This window comes from Palaemon carinicauda, chromosome 23 (assembly GCF_036898095.1).
Source record: "Palaemon carinicauda isolate YSFRI2023 chromosome 23, ASM3689809v2, whole genome shotgun sequence".
NCBI classification, from domain to species: domain Eukaryota; kingdom Metazoa; phylum Arthropoda; class Malacostraca; order Decapoda; family Palaemonidae; genus Palaemon; species Palaemon carinicauda.
Window position 1 is genome coordinate 95,774,084 of NC_090747.1, and position 26,351 is coordinate 95,800,434.

Consider the following 26,351-nt stretch of genomic DNA (forward strand, 5'->3'; position numbering starts at 1 on the left):
GGCATTGTTCCTGAGATCAGATCTGCAGTCCCTTTGTGTATCAAATCAAGGGCATATTATGATTTAAATAACTTGTGAAGAATGTGCTTACCTCACAGTTCCTACCATGAAGCGTAGTCCCTCTCATTTTAGATATGATTTATATTACCATTCAGGTTAAAAGTTCATTGCTAAAGGGAACTTGCTTTTGGTAGGGGAAAATCAAGGGAAGACTAGACTAGTTCATTATTACAAAGATGACTACAATGACATGCCTACACCTTTAAATACTTCACATAATCAGTGAATTTTGATAGTGATGAGCTTCAAATCTCTTGACATTCCTAGCTTCCTTTTTTAAAATCTTAATAGCTGTAACTCTCTGATCACAAATTTACAACTGTCGAACCTAACCTCACTTCCCAAGCTAAGCCTTATATCAACAGTGTTACTGTACTTTCTGTAAGGGTTCTGAAGGTTTTCTGTGCAGTACAGATTCAATAGCCTCTAACAAAGCCTCCGTTTCTTTATTTACTTTAAACCCTTCTGCTGCTAAACCTTTGCATTAATGCAACCCTAATTGCTCTATTACAGAACTATATTGTGAGAAAGAAGACGACCTAGTTGTTAGTTTGGATCCTAATATCACTCCACTCACTAACGTAAGCACTCCTAAGCTATCTCTTACTACAAGTCAATGGCGTGCCATATTGTACGAGTCCATTAAATCTTGATGGGGTGAAAAAAGTTTAAAGTAAAGTCCACCATTTGGAAAATGTTTTGGATGGTACTGTGCTCCCTTCAAATGCAAGCTCAGCAACTACTGATGTTCATCACAAGTTAACTCTAGCCAAACGTATCCTCTCTGCGCCTGCAGAGCATCCCCCGTATCCAAGGAAAATTTAAAATTATGACTGCACTCAGAATTCATACTTACTGCTGAACTTGATGAGAACAATTGTGAGATGTTAGATCCACTATCAACCTTAACTTTCTCGTGGCATGGTCAACATACTGCTTCTTGAATACACGCTCTTTTGCCTTATTTGTCCAAGTTAGCCTCTCATAAGCATAAAGACAACCATACAGTCCACCCGTGAAAACTATGAACCGCCATCCAACAGTTTTAAAAAGCTGTAAATAAAGATTATATGTTTACTACTTTTTTGGATTGCATAATTAAACTATTTTTATCTTGTTAATGAAAATTTGCTGTGTATTTTTATTCTTTGTCTTTACTGCAGGTGTCCTTGTTTATTTTTTATTCATCAATAATTTTTACATAAAATAGAAACTAAAATTGAGTGTTTTGCTTCTATCCCATCGTGAATCAATGCAAACGGCAAACATAAATAATCCATGTAATAACATGGCAAGTTTCTGAGATACTATACTTCAGAAATGAAAAAGCTAGTAACTAAGCTTACACAATCACTATTGTTTTAAAAAAAATGCCTTGATATCCCCAATTCTTGTATCGAAGAACTATTTTACTACAATAAAAGGTATCAGAAAGTCTTTTCTGGTGTTAATTTCCTGAAATGAATGGTCTAGGATAAAATACCTTTTAGACAGAGGGGGCTATTTGAAAATTCCGTAGAACACTTGCTTCAAAGCTTAAGTGATTGACATCACTCTGATATTATGACAAAGGGGATACTACTATAAAACAAAAATATTAAACCAAACTTTTAGCCTATTCTTTGCTAAAAGTACACTAAACAAGAGATTTCCAAAAATAAGTTGAAAGCTTAATAAGCAATTCCTTGATTTGAGTGCATATGTCAGAATTAAGCCATAATCCAAAAACAACAAATCATACTTACAAGTCCTAATGCTAATGCTAGTCCCATGGTACCTTGAGAACCAACAGTGGCAACTGCAAACCGACTGATGATTGACCAATCATCTTGGGAAACGGTAAACTGGGGTTCGTTGCTTGGGGTCATAGGTGTCATCGGAACACTTCGTGGAATCTGCAACAAAAATTTTCTTTACTCAAAATTTTCTGTATTAATATAAGCAAAAATTATTAATCAAACAAATAAATTTATAATCCATTCTTAAAACTAATACATATAATCATACTCACATTGTCCTTGTGCTTAGAATTTACAATACGGTTGCTGGCTCTACCCAAGACTCGTTGGACTAAAGAAACCAACCCTAAAGAGAATTTAAACTCTATGTCTTCCTGAAAAAGATAAAAATTTTATTGATAACTTTTACTTCAGAGAAACAAATATTTTCAAGTATTAATTAAAGTCTAATAATCACTTGTATCTTTATACACACTAATAGGTCCACATAGGGGTTTTTCTAAATGTGAATAAATTTTACTAATATTCTTAGTATATGCTAGGCTACAACATAATCCTAGCCAATGGAAACACATTTCATGGGAATAAAAACTTTAGAATTCATAGCAGTACAGTACTATATACAGTATTATAAAAGAAGTTCAGTAAAACACACTTCACTTTAAATTTCTCCATAAATGCAGCACATGTACTGGACTTTTAACAAAATGTTTCACAAAGACTTTCTGTTCATAATTATGATATTGAAACTACAAATTTACTATCAAGATGCATTGCATCACCAACTTGAATCACTAGTAATGTACACGTTTTTTATTTATGGAACTAGGCAATAAGGGGAGGTCAACGCAGAGGTGCAACTGAGATAGAATCCAACTGCTAAACTATGAATTACTCTAAAATGTAATGGGTTGGACAATAAGCTGCTAGAAGGACAGAGGGAACAGATACAGGAGAAGACTAAAAGATCATTGCACCTAATGGCCAAAGGGAAGCTAGAAAGATCTTTTAATAATGCCTACAACACATTGTGTAGAGTACCCTGATGGCACTAACCCCCTACTGGAAGTATTATTATTACTATTATTATTTCTTGCTAAGCTACAACCCTAGATGGAAAAGCCGGATGCTATAAGCCCAAGGGCCCCACCAGGGAAAATAGCATGAGTGTACAGTAATGTATGGTTAACTTCAAGAGTTTTGTTACACCTCAAGGCAAGCTGAGAAAACTATCTCTCAACTATACAATGTATTGACGGCACAATACAAAGGTTTATTCCTATAATACAATGATGCACTTATTTTATTGTAGCATACATTATCCTTAGAATAGTATTGTTACATAATCAACCATGTCTTTAGGTAAACGTTCTTTTCGTCAAACTGGGATAAATGTTACATTTTAGAGCTTACTATGAAGTGTACAAAATTCAAGTAGCCAACTGCATTTTACAAATATTGTATTTACATAACTTTCTCATATTTACCCTAACTACTAAAGATGAGGCATAAATGACATGCACACTTCAACATCATAAATGTATCCACCACATTAATAACTCCACCCACACTCACACAGATGAATTCATAGGATAAGTAGTACTTGTTAAAATCTTCCGATACATTAGGGACAAATGAATTAAGAAAAGTTTAATATATAATTTGCACAATGTATACAGTAATGTTAATGGCAGAGTATTGAAAAATGTTACTTTCATAAAAATGTATAGAAAAATACACACCACACATGAAAGAATGAGAGAATATCTTAGCGTACTTCCAAGCACTTTGTCGAAAAAATTGAGAATACTTTTTTTTTTTTATAATCTAATGATTTATATTACTGTACATATACAATGTAATGTAGCATGGAATAATATCTCTATTAAAACTCAATGTAAAGTAGTGATTCATGAAACAAAAGAAAGAGAAAAATACATTCAATACAATTGGTAGGTAAACTACCTTAGGAATTTTATCAGTAAATAAATACGCCAGTAAAAGCAGCTTATCAGAGCATATTACCTTTATCAAAACTGCCCAAATCATAAAGATAACTAGCAACTAACCAATATAAATACTAAAATAAAGATAATATTAATAATAAAATCAATTTTCCTTACCACAAAATCTGCACAGAGATTTTCGCAATTAAGGCGGTAAAGAATTTCGAAAGGCTCTCTTCGTGGCAGCATTGTAGATGCTAATTCCCTTCTTTCGCTGTGTAACAGTGCCAACATTCGGTCTGAAATGGAATACAGTACTGTATTTTCACAAAATATCAGAACACAAAATAACTATTGAGAACAGAATTTTAATAATGACAAATTCCTAAAGCAATTTGTATTTTTCGAAACTATACAAGCCTGACTTATGATTTCAGCATAGCCGGAACTCAGCTCTTAAAATTCTTAACAAAGTGTTGTTAGTTACAAGCAAGTGAAGGGAAACCTCAACCCTCGCCAGCACACAGAATAGCCACTTTGATCTTCACCTAGGACTTGAGAGGTAAATGAGATGGGAAGTACAACTTACGGATTTAGGCTTGTATAATGAGTTAAAATACAAAATACTAATTTGTGATTTGTTTTTACACACGTAGAAAACCCTCATCCTTTAATTTATCCTATGGAATTGTGAAAATGGTGGCACCTGTCCACCTCCAAGCAACTGGGAAAAGAATCTCAGGTAATGGGAAAGCTTCCTATCTGGCAACAGGTGGTTAGTGAAGAACCTCTTACCCTAAAAGGAGCTATCTGAAGAGTGTGGTCATTTAAAGTATGTACACCTTTGCATCCATCATCCCTCTCTTAAGAAGGATGGAGGGGATACTTCTATATCTACTTATAAACCATCCAGCAAATAACAGCACAACTGCTGCACTCCAAGAGGGGAAAGAAAAGAGGTCCAAATATTAGTACCTCTAACTTAGGCTTACGTTGCAACTGTAATCTTAGATGAGATGCTTCTTGTCCCATGAAGGAGATAGGTTTGTTACACCTGCTGAGCAGTTACCACAGGTCCCACTGAAAATACTCAGCTTCAACCGACACTTTTAAAGATTTTAATATTTTAACTGCGACTCACAGTAAAATGAACAATTCAATAGGCCTGAATACTAACAAACTTGAAAAAAGGTTCCTCACGAATGCTTGCTTCAGTGGCCATAAGAATATTAGGAACAAGACTGCCAGCCCGGTCTCATATCTAGAAATCCAGTTTCCGTATAGAGCTGACCAGATGACAGAAATGCAAGGGCTTTCCAACAGAAAGACCTGCGGTCTTTTGAGAGAGCAAGGCTCAGGATAGCCTGTATGGCATGAGACACCTCACTTCCATCATAATCAGCTAGCCTGATTTTCTCTTTTTTTTTCCCCCCCCCCACCAATTTCAAAGACTATTTTTGCTTGTGACTTGAATCTTTTATGTGAACAGCGACTGTCTGAAGATAATCCTTACCATACACCACCATATGATCCAATAATAAAGTACTCTAGAGGGCAATTAAAAAGAAAACAAATGGAAAAGGTTTAGTTTTAGGGTAGACGTTGACATTTAACCAGCTTTGAGAGAGTAGCAAAATGAATGACAGTGCAGTTGTATAGAAATAAAATAATTTTTCACCTTAAAATGCTAATCAGACTACACAAATAATGAACAATGGTGCTGCAACTCAAGAGTGGAATATGTGGATAAGTCAATTACTTTTCAATTGTTTGTGACAGAAATGTAATGCTAAAGAGCTACCTTATCAATGATGAGTGAAAATACAAATTGACAGTTTGATTCTTAACAAGTCTTGACAAATTATGGAGAAGTTCACAAAAATTTCTATCACATCAAAAAGTTCTAAATCAATTTTAGTCAGTTCATGGATAGCTTCAAAGTAATAAAATAGCATTCCATTTCCTTTTTAAAGAATTCGGACTCACTACTAAAAATTTTATTAAACTGTAAAAACCAGAAAACTTACTGGTCATTTCAGCTTGGCTGCTTTCTATATTTAGAGCTAAAGCTGATGATAGTCGTGCCCTTAAATTTGATCCCAATCCAGATTCTACATGAGAATGTAAGGTCTTTTTGTAAACATTCAGTACAAGAGGATCTGGATGAAAAGGCTCGTTGAATTCATCTACCAGTACAGATAGTCGCCTAATTTCTTCATTCAAAGCATTAGACACCTGTAGAAATAACCAATGACAACATATTTATGAACAAATTACATCTAAATCTATCATTTTACATATATGTAATATACTCACTTTCAAAACAGTTTTCTCTTTTTGGACATTCAAAAAACTCATCCCAATTAAAATATCACCAAAAGGAAAATAATTCTTCTTTGTTTGAAGTGCCATAAATCATGACATGACAAATTTTAGATTATTATTATGACTATTGAGTAACCTTTGGGTTTTCCAAAAGGTTTATTTGTTTTAAGAACGGTAAAAATTAGAAAAGAGTATTGTTAAAAAATTATGAAGTTTTCCGCTGGTTCACAAACTCCGCATGAACCAACCAAGCAATTCCTTTAATATTTCAATTAAACTTCCTGTTAACTTCAAACAATTAATTTGTCAATATCAAGTATCAAAAATGCAACAACGTAACTTACTCTGCGTTCTACATCTTCTACTATAGAGCAGATTTTTTCCTTCATCTGAGTTGTCAATGCATGTAACTCCTTCTCTGTGTGATCTAATGTGGCCCAAAGAGCTTGTCTTTCTTTCATCTTCTCTTCTCGTTCTTGCCAAGATCGTTCCATGACTTTACCAACTATAACCTGAATTTCACTGTTACAAAGATAAATAATAAGCAATGTTGAAATGCAAATGTAACATATGAATTACAATTAAAAAAGTCAAGCTGTAAACAAAACACACATGTTCCTAGAGCTTCTAAAAAAATCAAACTATTTTTTAAAAACATTGATAAAATCACTCTCCAATAAGATTTAAATCACTAAATGGAATAATCATAAACTTGGCACAAGAAAAATATTAATGATTAATTCAACCTTAGACAATTCCTGTAGGGTTGTAGAACTCTCATCAAGCTCAGCAGAAGATTTAGGAAAACATTGGATAAGGATTGACAAACTAAACAAAGAGGATGATAGAATGACCAAGCTGAGCGCCAACCAAATAACACTAAATGTATGGAAGATTTGATTCAATATATTTGAAGGTATGCTTAAAATTTCCATGAACATACCATATACTATACTAAAATCTTAGGTATAGACTGGCTAATAGGAATTCGCACAAAAATATATTACAAAAATTCTCATCAATTCTCTGCTTACTAAAGTTGGAAACCCTAACATTTCTTACTTAAAACCTTTCAAATAATGTTTTAATGGTAAATTTGAAGTTGTACAAAAGCTGGAACAAAATCCAACCCCCATCAGGATGTTCCAAGTAATTTTATCTATAATTGGTAATTAATGAGGTTCTGAGTATGTCTAACTTGTAATTACTGACAAAGTTCTGATCCTTATTCTTTTGAATTTCTGAGATGCAGACAAAGTCATACTGCTTTTTTTTTTAATAATTCTTCCATCCTGAAATTGTTCTGGAGAGAAAAATTGATGACTAAGTACGTTTGGTATTTTTACTTTAACAGGCATTAAGGATTAAACTAGAAATAATGCAACTATAGTAAATTTCTTTTAGCAATGCAGATTTGCACCGACTCGCAGTGGTGCCCTTTTAGCTCGGAAAAGTTTCCTGATCGCTGATTGGTTGGACGAGATAATTCTAACCAATCAGCGATCAGGAAAATTTTCCGAGCTAAAAGGGCACCGCTGCGAGTCGGTGCAAATTTGCCTTGATAAAAAAAATGGACTATAGCTTACGCCTCTATCTCTAGGCGCCTTATAGAACTACTGAATACCAATCAGTGTAATTCTAACGATAACAACAACTTTGGCAAATGTTCAATTTGCACCTGCAGAATATCACACTAAAGCTATGCTCATCCAAGGCCACTTAAAACAGAATTACTTGTATGAACTATACTTTCTCTTAGCAAGAAAAAACTTATCAAATGCTCGACCATTGCCAAGTATTTTATTTCCTCAGATAACTTATAAATACTTCCTAATTATCAATGTTAAATAAATATACAAAATTCTTTATGAAAAGCATAAGGATAAATACAAACAATATTACCGAACAACCAAATCAAGAAAACTCCTTTCCTGTTATAAAAGGAAACGAATGTTTGGAAAAATTAAAATTCTGTCACCTAGGAATGAAAAGATCATAGAAACACTACTAAGACTAATTCACATGAGCTATCAATGAATGGTGTCCACTAGACCTATGATATAAGTGAAAACCCTGTTCTACAACACAGTACACAGAAATAATGTATACAGTAGAAAATTGCACTGGCAGGAACATTGAACAGTTCAGTCTCACTAATAAAAATATCTTACCCTGATATACTCTTCCCTCTTTGTGTGTGCTGTTCAAATTTTGTTATAACTGCAGTTTTTGATATACATTCTTCAAATTTCTTCTCAAAATCTTGAAATTCAAAATACCGACTAGTAAATCCCTCTGGATATCCAGATGCTGCAAGGAGAATAAAAACAAAATTTATAGGGTAAGAAACAGCATATACAGTATGATAAAAAAGGTGGGGCTACTAAATGATTAAAACGTAAAAATACTCCACAGACTTGAGAGACATTATCAATTAAACAAGTATTAAAAAATAACCCCATTTATCTGACTTTTGGAATTACATCCATCTACAGTGTGATGAATTTGTGAAGTACAACATTTTCCAATTCAACAAAGAACCTGTTACAAGGTAAACGTCAAATAGAATAAGCTAAAATTGTTTATCAACAACATTCATGATTCTGCCTTAGGATCTTTTATTAGTATTAAATTGTGATAAACTCATTACAACATCAATTATTTTTCCTCCCAAAGTAGCACTGTAAGATAAATGGAAATCACTGTTACAAAAAAGGTCAATTATCTTAAGAAGCATTAGTCATATAACTTCAAAAGCATTTGTTTCTCTTACTGTTATTTGGCTGCCCTCTTGATTCACTTAAACGATGCTGCAGAACTTCTTTTGCCGACACAAAGAAGATCCTCTGTTCTGCTTGTTGTCCCTGTATCACCTTCAATTCATCCTTCATAAAGGCTATCGTTCGCTCCAAATGCTGTTTGCGAACCTAGATTGATCAAAGATATAAATATTGGAGATAAGAGGCATTAAAAAATGAAGGATATCTTAACTGACTTCCTTGAAATCCTTGCTCTTATAAAATTATCAGTTGTTTTAAAAGTTCTACAAGAAACCTAGTACTATATAAAATGGATGTGTCAAACAGGATAAAATAGGAAGTGTTTGTGTGACAGCTTCAGTCATAAAATTATGAAATGACATAATATAAATGTATAATTTATGTTAAGCACTTTAATAGTGTTTTTTGCCTAATTCAAACAATACTGTAGTAATAAAAAACTATCATGCTCAAGAAAATACACATTGGTGCACCTGGTGGCACTATTACAGTGGAAATTGTGAAAAAAGTTAAGGGACATGACAAATTCGAAGATAATTTGTATTTTTCCTAACCATACAAACCTTAGCTATTTACAAAGGGTTATTACTTTTAGCGTAGCTGAAATGGCGAGCCATTAGAATTTAACGAGGGTGTATTACCCCCGCGCTAGTTAGCGGGGGGGTAGGGGAGTGGTAGCTAGCTACCCCTCCTCCCCCTCACACACAGGTGAATACTCACTTTCACTTAGAGGTAGGACTTGTCTTGGGGGACAGGGCTGGCGGGCAAATATGTGTAAATAGCTAAGGTTTGTATGGTTAGGAAAAATACAAATTATCTTCGAATTTGTCATTTGTTCCGTAACCGAAATACAAACCACGCTATTTACAAAGGGTGACTTATCCCTTAGGAAGGGTGGAAAGTCCCCAGCCATACTGGCTTTGGCTTTACCCGGGGACTCAGAATCCGAGTGAGTCGCACTCGAGAAAAGGAGTCCCTGCACCTCACAAGTTCCTTGCACCGCAAGGAACCATGTGGCCTACGTAAGCTTGTGTGTGAAGGAAGAAGTGTGACCCGTCTTAGGCAGTTGACCTGGAGTTCCAGTAGGAACTCTGGGTTAGGACGTTCCCAATACCACCTCGTCAGGGTATGGGGGACGCGACAGTATTGACTCAATACTCGGAACACAAGGAAGCATGGTTTACCTGCAGAGGTTCGAGGTCAGCTATGCAGAGACCAGGATGCTGCTTCCCCGTAGAGGGGATGATGAAGAAAGAAGTAAGGGCCAGACATACTTCTTTCGTTCATGCAGACTAAAACCTGATAACAATGCCCTCAACCTTCTGCTACCTGTCCAAAAAGGAGCCTGAGGTTAGACCAGCTGTTGTGTAGCCACCACAGAGCGATAGAAAACGTATCGAGACTCCTGTGGGTCACGCCCTGCAGGAAGCGGGCTGCGAAGGTCATCAGACGCTTCCAGACTCCAGCTTGTAGCACCTGCGTCACAGAGTAGTATTACTCGAAGGCGAGGGACGTTGCGATGTATCCAACATCGTGCTGTAGGGCGACGTGACGGGGGAGGGTCTGAAGACAGGTCGAGATGAATGTCCTTGAGTCCGGGCTGAAGAGGTATACTGGTGACTCTCCCCCCATGTTCTCCTTGTGTTCCCAAATCGGCTGCAACTGAGGCCAAACTGCAGCTGTTCCCAGCGCTAACCTCTCGATTCCTGTACTGGCAAGAAAGAGAAGGTCTTGGGACATCAGACACAGAATGGAGACTCAAAATCTTGAATGAATCGGACCGAAGGGTCGGGACCCTCAGATTCTGAGTCTAGCCAACAACTCAGGAGCGAGCCTGAATGTTGCCTTCCCCTCTTCCTTAGAAAGGGGGGGAGTAGTAAGAGACCAAGAAGATTGCTTACACACTGGCCGTGGCCAGAGTGAGCAGAAGACCCAAGGCGGAATACTATCCGAGGCCTGTCGTAAAAGGGTCTTGAGAAGATCTCTTAAAGGACTAAAAGTCCGAGCCATGCTCCAAGTTGGAGGTCTTCCTCCGACTAGGGCAGGGACGATCGTAGCTTCGCATGAGCGAGGATAGATCCAGCGGGCAGGAAAAAGTTATTCCTTTAAGCCTGAAGGTCAGGGAAAGGCTGAGCGACAGGCTTCATTGCCAAGAGCGGAAAGGAGTTTCCTCCCGCCGAAAGGCAATAAGACCGTTATTGCTGGAGAAGAGGCCTCACGGGAAGAGGTATATCTCCCACGGCACCAACCACCTTAGACTCTTCACTTTGCCTGGGAGACCCCTGTGGATGACTATCGCAGATGACGCGACCTCCGTACCGCGACTGTAGCGGGTTGTCTCTTCTAGAGGAGGAGGCGTAGTGTCTCCAGGCATGAAGCCGAAGCGACGCCCCGGTTCGGGAGAGATGTCGCAGTGTGGTTGCTTGAGTAGTCTGCGCCGTGGGAGAAGCTCTCCCGGGAGTTCCGTCAGGGGAAGCAGAGGGTCCAGAAACCGTTCTGCGCATAGTCCCAGTGGAGCTCTCCCATTGAAAGGTTGACAGACAACCTGGTTTTGTTGAGACCCATTGTCCGCAGACAAAAAGGAGGGAAGACGCAGGCGTCGAAGTTGTCCCACCATCACCGGAATGCATCTTGCCAGAGTCTCGGGGTCTGAGACTGGGGGGAAAACTAGCGGAAGCTTGAGGTTCCAAGCTGTCGCGATCAGGTCCCCCAGACCAGCACTTGCTGGTTACCCAAGGTCAAAGACCCCTAGGTACACTCTCTCTATGAGGCTCTGCTCGGATAGTCTGAGAGAAACATTCCCCTGCCTGGAATGAGAGAGCCGATGGTGGAATTGAGAGAATCTCAATCATCCCGGTATCTCTACTGCAAGATGTGAAGGTGTGAAAATGCGTCCCCTGCTGGTTAGCATGAAGTCGACACGCAACGGGGCGACTTGGCAGGAGCGGTAGGATCTGAAGAGGGGCCAGACTAAGGCCCTTAAGCCTGCCTGAATGATGGAGAGGTATCCTTCAGGTCTTGACCATAGGCCTGGACCGGAACATGCCCCCCCCCTTTCCTTTGACGAGTCCGAGAACCGCATCAAGAATGTGGGGAAAGGACGAGAATATCCACTACCATCAAGAGGCTCCATAGGTCAACACCCATTGCAGGTTTAATAGTTCCGCTGGTCCCATAGGGCCAGGGAGTCCGGTTAAACATTGCCTGAAGCCACCGGAACTTGGATCGCCCCACATGGAACTTATCCTGAGGCGACCGTTCGGACTATAAACGGGTCAATGAGGAAAGAAGAACTAGGAAACGTTCCAAGGTAGGGCTGAAAACTCTGCTTGACTGAGAACAGGTACTGCGACTCTCCTCAGTCTTGCCACAGTCAACCGAAAGGAAGGCTCGGAGGATGTGGTAACAGAATCTGGCGTCCCCAGGTGGTCACCCATCCAAGTACCGACGTTGCTTAACCTCGCTGGACGGACGAGAAGCGGGGTTTCCAACGTGGTAAGGCGGTTGACTCAATATCATGGCCAGATACTCCAGATGTTGAGGCAGAGGAAGAGAAGGCTCCAAGGAAAATACCATGAGCCCACACTCATGGTCAGCATTCGGAAGCTTTTCCCGGCGCTGAAGAAGGTCGAAACCCGAGCCTACCGGAGTTGACCAGCCCTCCAAACAGCAGAGGAGGCGGAAGTCTGCACCTGAGCGGCCAAGAGGAAGGCAGGGAGAGTTCTCTGGGGAAACAAACCTGCTATGCCACGGCGGGATAGCCACACTGCATCATAAGCAGGAATACTTGCAGTTTAGGCTGAATTCGACGAGCACCCTGGAAGATGGATGGAATGGAAACTGAAAGTACCCGTCCTTCCGATCCAGGGTTAAAGGAGTCCTGTCGCCTCGTTACCAGTCTGATCGATTCTGCTGGTCTACGCTGGCCGAAGTTTGTTCGACAAACTTGATCAGGGCTGAGAGGTCGAATATGGACATCCCCTCTCAGATCCTTCCTTACAAGAAAGGATCGACTGAGGGGGCCGGGGGTGAAGCCGTCGATGATCCTAAGGAAGACCTTCGCCTAAGGTATGGATCATTCTGCCCAACCGGGCAACTCTGCTGATGCTATGGCATAGAGGTTCAGAGACACTGAATTCGCTGACAGAGACGGCAGGCGCGATATCCTTGGCTACTCACAGAGATTGTGCGGGAATGGGCATCGGGAAGCTGTCATTCGGATGAGTAACCTTAAGCATCCCCCCAGCGAAAAAACCTGCAATCCTAGAGTTCGTGAACTCCTTTTAGGACTATGCCCCCCCGGGGGGAGTCTCCCGTGCCATCTGTTCCTGACAGGAGGAAACTGCAATTGGACACCTTGTCCCAGTTGTCGTAGCCGATAACTTAGGCCGACGTGGTTGAAAGAAAAGGGAGCTGGAGCCCTGCAGAGTCTGGAAGAAAGCGCCTTGGAGGAGTGAAACCGGAAGTCGATTTACTCCGCACAGCAGATGTTTAAGTCTCTGTCCTTGGGCAAAGACAAAACTCTTCTCAAGGATGGAAGGGTGTCTGAGGTCGTTGACCTCCACAGATGAGACACCCGAAGGAAGCCTTCAGTCAGTGCGTCCAGATGGTACAACATCGAGCTTGTCCGTAAGTAGATACTTAACGACGAAAGGCCAAGGTGCCTGAGCCTGAGAGGAGGAAAGTACCCTTGATCTTCCTGTAGCTTCCTTGAACCAAACCTCGGGCCGTAACCGAGGAGGGAAAGAACCTGGTAAGCTCCCAGAGGAAGAGGTAAGCAGTCACCCCTTGTCCGATGGAGAAATCTTCGACGGAAAGACCCCCCGCCAAAAATCCTTCCAGGGCGGGAGAAGGAGAGAGTACTCGTGCAGGAGAGGGGACCCTCGAGACCGACCTCTTGGGAACCAACTTCGCCCTAGGGGAAGTCACCACGAAGTCCACTCCTCTCTTTCTCTTCAGCGTAGGAGAGACAGCCGCTGGTTTGTTACCCTGGCCGGTGAGTGCTGGTTTCATAACCCTCATTAACGCCCGTGCCAGCGGATCAAACCATGTCTGCTGCTCCAAGGACACAGAGTCCGAAATCCTCGCTAAGGTGAAAGGGATCGGGCGATCCTTTGGAGAGGACACGACGGTTCCTGCCTGAAAAGAAGGTGGGAAGAATGCTGTACTGACCTGACTTCGTCCTGCACTACCAACCTGTGCTTGGATGGAGGTGATCCCGAGTGCCGCCTAGGAGCACGCGTCCCTGCTGCTACCACCGGCTGTGGAATTCGCCGCGAACTATGGTCGCGCGAGGGCGAACGGTCGCGCAAAGGCGAATGGTCGCGCGGGCGCACAGGCGAGTGGTCGCGCGGGCGCGCAGGCGAGCGGTCGCGCGGGCGCGCAGGCGAGCGGTCGCGCGGGCGCGCAGGCGAGCGATCGCGCGGGCGCGCAGGCGAGCGATCGCGCGGGCGCGCAGGCGAGCGATCGCGCGGGGCGCGCAGGCGAGCGATCGCGTGGGCGCGCAGGCGAATGGGCGTGACGGCGAGGGATCGTGCTGCCGCGTAGGTGAAGAAGATCGCTGGCGGTAAGCGATGGCGAGCAGCATGTGTAGGTGAATGATCGCGTGATAGGGTGCGATGGTGATCAGCATCCGCAAGAGGGCGATCGTTCAGGGTTGTGCGATGAGGAGCAGCATGCGTAAGCGGGCAATCGTTCAGGGTTGTGCGATGGCGAGCAGCATGCGCAGGTGAATGATCGCGTGAAAGGGTGCGATGGTGATCAGCATCCGCAAGAGGGCGATCGTTCAGGGTTGTGCGATGAGGAGCAGCATGCGTAAGCGGGCAATCGTTCAGGGTTGTGCGATGGCGAGCAGCATGCGCAGGTGAATGATCGCGTGATAGGGTGCGATGGTGATCAGCATCCGCAAGAGGGCGATCGTTCAGGGTTGTGCGATGAGGAGCAGCATGCGTAAGCGGGCAATCGTTCAGGGTTGTGCGATGGCGAGCAGCATGCGCAGGTGAATGATCGCGTGAAAGGGTGCGATGGTGATCAGCATCTGCAGGAGGGCGATCGTTCAGGGTGGTGCGATGAGGAGCAGCATGCGTAAGCGGGCAATCGTTCAGGGTTGTGCGATGGCGAGCAGCATGCGCAGGTGAATGATCGCGTGAAAGGGTGCGATGGCGATCAGCATCCGCAGTTGAGGGTCGCGCGATGGCGATCAGCATCCGCAGTTGAGGGTCGCGCGATGGCGATCAGCATCCGCAGTTGAGGGTCGCGCGATGGCGATCAGCATCCGCAGTTGAGGGTCGCGCGATGGCGATCAGCATCCGCAGTTGAGGGTCGCGCGATGGCGATCAGCATCCGCAGTTGAGGGTCGCGCGATGGCGATCAGCATCCGCAGTTGAGGGTCGCGCGATGGCGATCAGCATCCGCAGTTGAGGGTCGCGCGATGGCGGTCAGCATCCGCAGTTGAGGGTCACGCGATGGCGATCAGCATCTGCAGTTGAGGGTCGCGCGATGGCGATCAGCATCCGCAGTTGAGCTAGTAGCTGGCGAACCATGTTCCTTCATAAGTGTTGGAGAACGTTGGCGTGCCAGCTGTAACACACGTGGGCGATCCGGAGATCGCTGGCGAGCTGATGATCGCTGACGAGCTGACGATCGCTGGCGAGCTGATGATCGCTGACGAGCTGATGATCGCTGACGAGCTGATGATCGCTGACGAGCAGAAGGCTACGCGTGGAAGCCTGCGCAAAGAAGAGTCCTTGACCCCGACCTGAACCGAAGTTCTAGATCGCGAGGGCGAACGTGGGCGCACAGGGCACGTAACAGGAACCGCAGGGAAGATCATCTTGAAAGCGCTGACGAACAGGAGAGCGCTGACGAACAGAAGGGCGCGCAGGGAAACCCTGACACGCAAGGGAAGAACCCCCGTGGGGGCAACCCTTTGCCCCGAAGGGATCGTTGTCCGCCGGGAGACTGATGTCCGTCGGAAGACCGCTGTCCGTCGGGAAGACCGTTGTCCGTCGGGAAGACCGTTGCCCGTCGGAAGACGAGATTAGACTGCTGTCCATCTGCACCAAGACGGAAGATCGAGAAAAAGAAGTTGTAGGCTGCAAACGGAGATTCAAAAAGGCGCCTCAAGCACCCTTATAGGGAGATGAGAGGCCCTTACGACGAGGCGGACGGAGGGCCTTACGGCGAGGGAGGCCAACAGCAACAGCAACAGAAGAAACCTCCGAAGAGGAGTCTCTATGAGTGTACTCTCTCGCGAACGAAAGAGAAACACTTCGAGGAAGAGACTGGTCAGCCAGTGACCTAAAAGGAGCAATCCTCCGAAGAGGAGCTCCTGCAGTTGCCCAGCCCCTTGAGCGAAACTGCAGGTGCGACCGCTCAGCACCAAGAGCATAGTCGCACGAAAAAAAGGCAAGAGAAGAACCCCCCAAAAGAGGAAAAGCTCAAGCCTGGACAGGAAAAAACTTCCCTCGGAAGGAAAGTTATCCGCCCAAGGAGGCAAGCCTCCTGACTGTTCTAAAATGAACTGGAGAGCTGTCCGTCGACACGGGAGTACTACCAGTAGAAGGAGACACGCCCCTGACGACAATACAAGGGGGGAGGCAGCAACAGCCGAATCCCCAGGACTCAACCAGACAGCTCACACCGTTGCTATATTACAGAAACGAACTAGATCGGTAACTGTAAAAAAAAAATAAAACAAATAATATTAGTACACATTCATTCCCCCGGGAAGGCTCCGAAGAGGAATCCCGAGGAAAAGGAACAAGAATTACACAACAGGCACGTGCCCTCACAACCACTTACACTCGCGGAAGGAGAGCTGTAACCAAAACAGAATTATAACAATTATAATTATGTAACTATGTAATTATGTAATTTAAAAATGAATGAACACTAAAGAAAAAACGAAAACCCCGAAAGGAATCGTTCTACAAGCTGAAAAATAACAACTACAATTAGATTCATAAACTAATTGAGACAAAATGTACGGCGTAGCAACCCCACCCACACGGGAAGGAAGCTACAAGGGCGTAGTAAAACATAGTAAAAGGGTGAACGACCTCAAGAGAGAGAGAGAGAGAAAGACCGAAGTCAAACTCGATCGCAACCCATAAAATTAGGCCGTGGTGGCCTAACTGCCGAGGCCTCCACGTAGATATCGTACACTACACACACACATCTGAAAAGGAAACTTACTTATTTCTATACTCAAATATATATACAAACATGAAAACATGTTTACATATATATTGAGTAAAAGAAAAGTAAGCGATTAAGTAAAGACAAAACAGACAATGGCTGCCAAGCGAGGACCAAGACAGAGACGTCTGTCACAGTCCGAGCCAAAAGTGAAAGTGAGTATTCACCTGTGTGTGAGGGGGAGGAGGGGTAGCTAGCTACCACTCCCCTACCCCCCCGCTAACTAGCGCGGGGGTAATACACCCTCGTTAAATTCTAATGGCTCGCCATTTCAGCTACGCTAAAAGTAATAACCCTTTGTAAATAGCGTGGTTTGTATTTCGGTTACGGAACAAATATACTTTTAAAAATTGCAAATATCTTACACAAGATCAGTCATACATTAACAGCAATGAATAAAAAAAATGTGAAAAAAAAATGTTACTTTTAACATTGTAATGACAAAATTCTATGACAAAGGTAATAAAGAAGACTTAATTACTCCTCATTAACCAAATCTTGAATAGGGTGTCTTTTAAGTCCATCATCATTATTATTATTTTTTTATCATCATCATTAATCAAATTACTATACCGTAAATTCAATTTTTTGATCCTTAACCAAAACTCATATACAGTACTTGATGTTTATGAAGCAATTATCATACTATATTATCATTACTAATCAAATTATTACAAATTTATTTTTTCAATCCTTAATTAAAACTTATGTACTTAATGTTTATGAAGCACGAGTGTCTCGATGAGGAAAATAGAGTAGTAGTTTTAACCTTTGAAAGATGATAACCCCCATAGTCATGTGATATCACCAAATGGCAACAGCATCTTGGAAGCTTTATAATGTTTTCTGACCCACAATAAGATGGATTCAAATATGGAAAAAAAGTGTAATATAAGTAGGGAGGGAAAGGAATCAATCATTTTTCGATATAAAAAAACAATTGATTTCCATGAATAAATCCATGTGCTGATTACCACATTAAAATAGATGGGGAATGATGGTAACTCAATAAGAGAAAAATCTCTCAACTGAAAGGTGCAAAATTACTTATTTTAGACTAAAGCTGTACTATACCAGTATTCAAAAATTTTCTCAACAGAAATTTTAATTTCAAGTATCTACAAGCAACAGATACGGATTAAACAAACTTGAGACTTCACTGTGAGATAAGAAGTAAATATAGAGGATCAATAGTCTGTCATTAATAGAACTAGTTGTCAAGAGACCACAAACACAACACAGAAAAGACTACCAATTAAATCGAAGGACAGTATAGTATATAAACTTCCCAAGGCTAAAGCAATGATGGACATTTAAGCTTCCAAAAACTTAAAACCTCAAAGTTAAAAAGGAAGAGAGCCAACTAAACTTAAATTTAGCATATCCCTGCAGATAATAAAGTAACTAAAGGTCTACAGGCTTCATAAACCAAATAGATATCTTTTAAATATATAAAAGAACAATTACTGAGGATGAGTAGCTAGCTTTTTAAAATATATATTCTTTATATTACCTAGGGAAGTTCTCTCCTTGAATGTCATGGATTCTGACCCATTACAAAGTGAAGAAAGAATCATTTAATGCACTCATAAAAAGATTCATCATAAAAAAAGGACATATCCCATTTTTGTACAGACTAGTTTTTAAAAAAGTGTCAGATTGAATACCTACTCCAATAAATTCTCCAGACACTAACTGGACATAAGAGCATTTCTCCAGAATCGTCACTAATAAAATAATTCAAAGAACATTCCAGAGGGCTTAAAAAGCCTTTTATTCAGAGGAGACTGGAGAGTTTCCATGCATAGATACAATGCATGAGTGGTTCTGGGTCTAATGAGGGCAAGGGGGGTAAACTGACAGAAAGCCCCACAGGTTTGTGAATCCTTCTCTCTGTTCTATATAAGGAGCAAAGAAAGTCATTCTGGAGTTGTGCAAAGTCTTAAATTTGAATAGATTCTGTCTTTTCAAGGTGAAAGGTTGAAACCAAGTCATACGATTTAGAACAGGGAAGCAAAACATTTCTTTCACATATCGATGTTTAGTCAGCCCAAAATCATACATAACTCAACCTAAGAAGAGAGAGACACCTCTGTGTGTAATAGCTGATTCAGTCTGCTGATATGGTCCACTGAGACATTCATTTGCTTGACACAAACTGAATTATAAAGGTGATGCATCTGGTCTCTATTCAATATAAACCAGCACTGGAGCAACTCTGGGAAAACCTTGCAGTTGCATAAATTCAAAGTTAGTAAAGTTTGAAGAGTAAGATGTAGGAAAGGAAGCGGGAATGGAGGTAAAGCAGAAGGGTCTAAGCAGGTGCAGCTAAGGACCAAAGGAATGCTGCAAAGACCCTTAAGTAATGCCTGCAGTGGACAGTATGAGGTACACTGATGGCACGACCCCATTACGGGGCTGTCCAACAAAGGAGTTTCACTACTAGGAGAAAGTGTCTCTCCAATGTAATACTTCCTTGCTTCTTGATGATGTAAGAAACTGCTGTGGGGTTGTCTGCACGAAAAGCTTTTACTTTCCCCATTACTGGCCCTTCTGTTTCCAACAGAACCTTGAAGACTGCTAGCAATTTATTGCATATGATGTGAAGTACTGCTTCCTTTGCTGTCCATAGTCATGAGATGTGTTGACTAAAAAAGTGCCCCCCCCCCCCAATCCTGTGATGGAATCACTAACACTATTGGGATACATTATAGATAGGATTTTGACTTCTAGGCTAATTGAAGACATTTCTTGCAACCCCACTGAGCCAGAATTTTGTCTGGGCTTAGTAAATGTGAAATAAGAATTTTCATTGGAGCAGAAATACTATTCTATCTAAAGTATTCCTTGGGTGGAATAGAAGCAATTTCATCCAACCATGAGGGATGAAATTTTCTAGGAAGGACATGGTGCAGAGAGGGTTCATCCACTTTAGGATGGACAGAGGTTATTGAGGCTTGAATTCCCACAGAATCTTGAGGATGGAATCAAATCTTTGAAAGAGAACTTCCGAGTAGGAGAAAGAGGAGATTTCTTGTGGTTAATTAGTCCCCAAATTAGACAAATCTAAGAGCAATCTCTGAAACTTCAAAATCCCTGGAAGGGAATCTGATATGGCCAATAATTTGTCTAAAAGCTATGATACTGTACAGTATATGGAAACTTCAGGATAACCATTTGGTGACTGAAGCCATAATCTTAGTGAATACTTATGGAACTGTGTTGAGACTGAAGCAAAGGAGCATGAATTGAATATCTTCCCCTTGAAACATGAACTGAAGTAATTTCTTGAATCCTGAGTGAATTGGAACATGGAAATACTGTACTCGTTCAAATACTCCACAGAAAATATTCAGTTGTTTTTCTGGATAGCCTCTCAATCCTTTCAGAACTAGGAACCATTTTTTTCAATTCCCATCGAGAACCCTGCGCTTCAAAAGCATTTAAGCACACGAATATTGTGGAAGGATTGAAATAATTATCATTACCATTACTGTAACATCACTGCATTAGAAATTCACAACAAAGGTATCTATAACAATAGATTACAACAAAATGAATAACAACTTATCAGGTACACAAGGTATGATAAAACAGCTAGAAATGGATTGTACCTACTAAAGCATAAAGCAAGATGAAAATGGATGCGGCTCAGCAAAGGGATAACATAAAGCGTCTACTTAGTGCTGTGACTTTCCTTCATAAATGACGTACTTTGTGATAAGCTGTCTCAAAAATCTTCTGTGGTTGCTAATTACCTTATGCCTCCAACATATCTGTGCTGTGATAGTCAAATAAATGTACTGTCTGTATACCACTGAACAGTGCAGAGCAACTTTACCTTGCACATCTTTTATGGTTATTACATACACATGCATTTTATGCTAAGTATTACTTTGCTTTATGGCAAGTGTAGTAAGTGCTCATTGTAATCTATCTATAAATTTTTCATGTACAGAAATTAAATGCATTTTGTTATTTTTTTCACTTAACTCTTTAGTTCACATCTACATGATATATTAGTGCTACCAGATGCTAGGAAAATCATTTGTATAGTACCAACATTAGAATAACCAATGTAGTCACCATACACAAACCCTTTCAGCAGTATCATTCATTTCTATCTAGTGTGAATTTTAAGACTAAAAGAAAAATCTCGGCTGTCTTCATTAAGGAGTGAAATTAGAGCCATGCCCTTTGACAAAGGTAAGATCAAAAGTATTGTTGAAGGATATTATCACAAGGGACCAAATATGGGTTAAATATGAGCTTGTTCACTTTCATTCTCAAGATAAAAATTTCACTGGAAACATTTAGAGGAAAGTATCCATAAAATAGAGATTGGGTGAGTCTTGTACCTACACTAAAATGAAGAATATCTATAAAAATAAGCAAAGCTATTCATTCTCAATTTTCTAAAAGTACAAAAGGAGTAAATTTTCTTACCTCACATTGTCCTGTGTTAGGCTATAAGGCCCAATAGATACTCTATTAGATACCAAATACAACATTATAAAACAAAATCAACTGCACTGTACAGACGGTTGGTATACCATTCTATTTTAGCACGAAGAGGTAATGCTAAATTCACTACATATACTTTCCACATTTCAAATCTAGACTGTATTATAATCAGCACTGACAAGTCTAAGTGATGATAAACCATTACACTACTAGGCTTAGCTTCGAGTATAATATTCTATATTTGTTATGTACTTTAGCAAGATAGCTTTGTGAAATGCCAAAGCAGACTTTGCACATGTAGACACAAACATTTTAAAAACTTTTTCCCTTATTTCAATGCATAATTGAAGCATACCAAATTCAGATAATTTTCTATCACTTTACATCCACCACCTTCATAGACTGTCCTCTAAAACATCATTTACCAATAATTCATATCTTTAAGATATAATGTATCTTTATTTAGAAGGAGTTGTGCCTTCAAATTTTCAAGAAATGTAAGTATCCTGCAGTTCTACAAAACTATTCAAATATTATTTTTATTCCTAACATGATAGCTATACAACTACTATACCTTACAAGAATTAAACCAACAACCACAAGTAAACTTAAAAAACAACTACAAGGGTCACAAAACCTAAAGTAATGAGCCTACTTGCATAATGAGTAAGTACAGTACTGTACAAGATTGTTGATGTGGTACTTAAAAATATTCTGATGAGAAAAAATTGCAATCTAATATAATCTGAAAATCTTCAGGAATTAACTTACCTCATTCAAAAATTCTGGTTCTGATGCAGCCATGTCCCATCTATTTTGAAGAATGAAAATGTTGGGCTTTGACAACTTTGAGGAGACTTTGTGAAAGAAGTTTTTCTCCTGGAGATCATAGAAAGATAATAGATTAGAGACAAGAAAAATTAGAAGGGGCAGTTAAATCATTTTCAAACTCAGGCAAATGGAAATTGGAGTAGAATTTCACCATCTCTAATCTAAATATACAGGTCAGTATTACAAAAAGTACTTGGTTACTGTTACTTTGGGGAATACTATGTAAATGTAATATCTGGTGTTTTTCATGGTACAGCTTTTGGTATACTACTGTACTATTCATTTTACACAGGGTTTACAAGTGGTTTGGCATAGATAACATTCTGACTGCTTATTCAGAAGTAGATGAAGATGATACAGTAAAACCTAATTATTTTTCTTGAAACAAGATTTAATTAAAATTAGTACATTACACAAAATTATAGAGACTTCATGTGAACCATAACAAAACTTAAAGTATAATTGTTGGTAGATCAGACCTTCACCTACACTTTGGTCATCTAACATTCTAGGTGTAATGTTTGATAAACTTCCTTTTGAGAAATATGTACATTTCAAGTTGACTTCAATTTTGCAAAAAAAAACTGGTACAACGAAGGATATCTCTAGAACTTTGGAGACTTGTTAATGATTGGGTTATCAGGCTTGGGCCAAAGGCCAGGATCCGGGACAAGTAAAGTCACTAAATGAGACGCTGGGGGCTGAAGGGTCAATCTACATCGCAGTGGAACTAGGGGAAACCCCACATTCTTAAATCAAAAGTAAAAAAAAGAAAAAAAAAAAAAAAAAAAAAAAAAAAAAAAAAAAAAAGAGGAGGAGGGAAGTGAAGAAAAGTAAAAGGCTAATAAAGTAGGTGAAGCTATAAACCAAAGGAGGATTAAAAAATCCTCTATTAATGAATAAAGTTTACCTCACATTGAGCTTCCCATGAGTATCCGTGAAAGATGTTCTCAAATTAATACTGAGCAAGTCTTGCAGTCATGGGACATTGAAGAAAATCCTATGATCTTCAGGTTAAGGACATCTGAAAGATGTAGGGGTACTTCAAAAGAGACAAAAAATTCCTGAACCCACTCCAACTGCCAAGCGAGTTGAATAAATTTTTCTCAACTGCAGTTCCACTCAGTATACAGGAGGCTCATCATAATAGCAAGGTGATTGCTATGGTATCCTAAGATTCCATACTTGTAATCTATTACTATTAAAGGGCCATGGGCAAGGTAAATGGAAATTGAATAAGACCTGTCCAATCCAACTTCGCAAAGGTAAAGCATGTCAGAACTGGGCAAATGGAGTTTGGTAAGGGGTTAAGAGGTAATCGCACTTTATATGACTGAGTAAGCAAAGCTGGGGTCAGTACTATGCCCAAATGACCAGTAAGGGTTCACTTAAAACCATTTCATGGTATCACATGGTAGACTGTGGTCAAACCCCCCAAAATTTGAAAGTCAAGGGAGATATCACAACTGTGAAGATCAGAGCCATTAAACCTGTGATTGGTAACATACACGTGACAAATCATGAGCGAAATATGGGTTCACATTGAATGATGGCAAATTCTCATGTCAAGACAGTATACAAACCTTCATCCAGTTAACCTGGAAAATAACCAGAGAACCCTTAGTAACTAGACAGGCTATGCCAGTAGCCTTAGAAAAAAGTGGAGTTGCAGGTATACTGGTGGGCTGGTGGATGAGTATACATAAAAAGCTCTCCTGGATCATGCAAGATGGAAGGAAGAACATACAGCCATCCCCACTTGATCCCTCTCAAGACAATGCAGCTATGGGGATTGACCAGAAATGGCAACAGTAGGTGGAGTAGGGTCTCCAAAAGGACCGGGAGAAAAATAAAAACCTGAAACTATAAGGAAGCGTATTTCTTCTCGATTAGACAAAAAAGGTCTTACTTGTCTTCCTTTTACAACTGAATTTTCAGATACTGAACCAGTAGCCATCCTTTCCATCCTAAAGAAGGGACATCATATGAGCAGTCACAACCATAAAAGAATGATGGCCAAAGAAAATGTGAGAGTTCAGCCAGGGAATTGACTGGTACTACCTTCACCTCACCTTAAATACCCTTACAGTATAACAGACTTCAATGACTGATCCAGCTTTGATTAAAAAAATTCTCCAATATAAAGGCTTTTACACTAAATTGGAACAAAAATTATTCAATATACAAAAACTAAATTACAATAATCTTTGATTATGGACTATGTATCCTACATAACAAGTACAGTAACTTAAAATAATTATGACAGAAATTTTACTTACTGTGTTCATTAGAGTTGATTCTGAATTTGCGACTAACACAAATACATCAGCATCAAGGCAATGTTTGTCAATCCATTCATCTAAACTTTCTGAGACATCTATACCAGGGGAATCAACAAGAACAACATCGTCTCTGAGAAGAGAGCATCTTGTTTTAGGCCAGTGAATACGCACTAAAGAGGAATCGCCTAGTTTATTATTACACAGGGCATGGGCTAACTGACCAATACCCTTTATGTTTTGTTTTTCAACACTTCCTTCTGTCGTCAGGTATGGTTCACTAGTTTCCACACCTTCAACCTGTAAAACAACATAACAAATTTCCCATGTGTTTTAGAGATAAATTAAATTTATACTTCTATCTAATATCTAGAAATTTCACAAATAATTTATTTACTGTATACATATAAATGAGTACTGCATTTCTAATTATTAGGATATATCATCAGTGTTTAAAATGAAAAAAAAAAACTGAAAAGAGAGAACAAAAATATGAATAGGGAAATTTTTTTCTGCCAAAGAGATACCTATCGATAATGTAAGAGGAAACATGCTATTCTAATTATAAAATAAATTTTTGAATATACTTACCCGGTGAATATATAATAGCTGCAACTCTGCGGCTCGACAGAAAACACACTCAAAAACTCGCGAGCGATCGCTATGAAGGTTGCGGGTGTGCCCACCAGCGCCACTATCGGCCAGATACCACTCTTGCATGTAAACAAACCCTTCAATTCTTCTCATCCCGCTGCGTCTCTATTGGGGAGGAAGGGAGGGCCTTTAATTCATATATTCACCGGGTAAGTATATTCAAAAATTTATTTTATAATTAAAATATCCTTTTTAAATATTGAACTTAGCCGGTGAATATATAATAGCTGATTCACACCCAAGGCGGTGGGTAGAGACCAGAGTTAATTAAGTTTACAGCGTATAAGCTAAGAGTTTTTGACAGTTATCAATATAACAAAACCAAAATATATAGGTACCTGGTAAGGAAGTTGACTTAGACGATTACTCTGCCTTATAAGTCTGTCTTCCTCAAGAAGCCCAGCGATCCTCTTAGGATGCTGAAAGACTCCCAGGAGCTGAAGTATTAAGGGCTGCAACCCATACAACAGGACCTCATCAAACCCTTAATCTGGGCGCTCTCAAGAAATGACTTTGACCACCCGTCAAATCAATCAGGATGCGAAAGGCTTCTTAGCCTTCCGTACAACCCAAAAAAACAATATTAAAAACATTTCAAGAGACAGATTAAAAGGATATTGGAATTAGGGTAATGTAGTGGTAGAACCCTCACCCACTACTGCACTCGCTGCAACGAATGGACCCAGTGTGTAGCAGTCCTCGTAAAGAGTCTGGACATCTTTTAAGTAAAATGACGCGAACACTGACTTGCTTCTCCAAAAAGTCGCATCCATAATACTTTGCAGAGATTTATTTTGCTTGAAAGCCACGGAGGTTGCTATATCTCTAACTTCGTGCGTCTTAACCTTAAGCAAACATCGGTCTTTCTCATTCAAGTGAGAATGAGCTTCTTGTATTAAAAAAATCTGATAAAATATGACAAAGCATTCTTTGACATAGGCAATGAAGGTTTCTTAACTGAGCACCATAATGCCTCAGATTTACCTCGTAATGACTTAGTACGAGCTAAATCGAACTTAAGAGCTCTAACAGTACATAATACTCTTTCCAGTTCGTTGCCTACGATCTCTGATA

The 26,351-nt window shown here is 40.3% G+C and overlaps 1 protein-coding gene across 4 annotated transcripts in view; it reads right to left on the minus strand.

Moving 5' to 3' along the window:
* The window catches only part of LOC137617262 (transmembrane GTPase Marf-like), an 89,964-nt gene that overhangs the window by 3,332 nt on the left and 60,281 nt on the right, over positions 1 to 26,351 (minus strand). For 3 of the 4 annotated variants that reach the window (XM_068347244.1, XM_068347246.1, XM_068347245.1), the window contains exons 5-15: positions 24,624 to 24,923; positions 22,285 to 22,392; positions 21,496 to 21,516; positions 8,844 to 8,997; positions 8,242 to 8,380; positions 6,415 to 6,592; positions 5,773 to 5,980; positions 3,923 to 4,044; positions 2,072 to 2,173; positions 1,806 to 1,955; positions 917 to 1,113 (exon numbers count right to left, since the gene is read on the minus strand). In XM_068347244.1, the coding sequence (XP_068203345.1) occupies positions 917 to 1,113; positions 1,806 to 1,955; positions 2,072 to 2,173; positions 3,923 to 4,044; positions 5,773 to 5,980; positions 6,415 to 6,592; positions 8,242 to 8,380; positions 8,844 to 8,997; positions 21,496 to 21,516; positions 22,285 to 22,392; positions 24,624 to 24,923 (1,679 nt within the window). The remainder of the gene's footprint in view (positions 1 to 916; positions 1,114 to 1,805; positions 1,956 to 2,071; positions 2,174 to 3,922; positions 4,045 to 5,772; positions 5,981 to 6,414; positions 6,593 to 8,241; positions 8,381 to 8,843; positions 8,998 to 21,495; positions 21,517 to 22,284; positions 22,393 to 24,623; positions 24,924 to 26,351) is intronic. The other variant, XM_068347247.1, reaches the window with a different exon arrangement.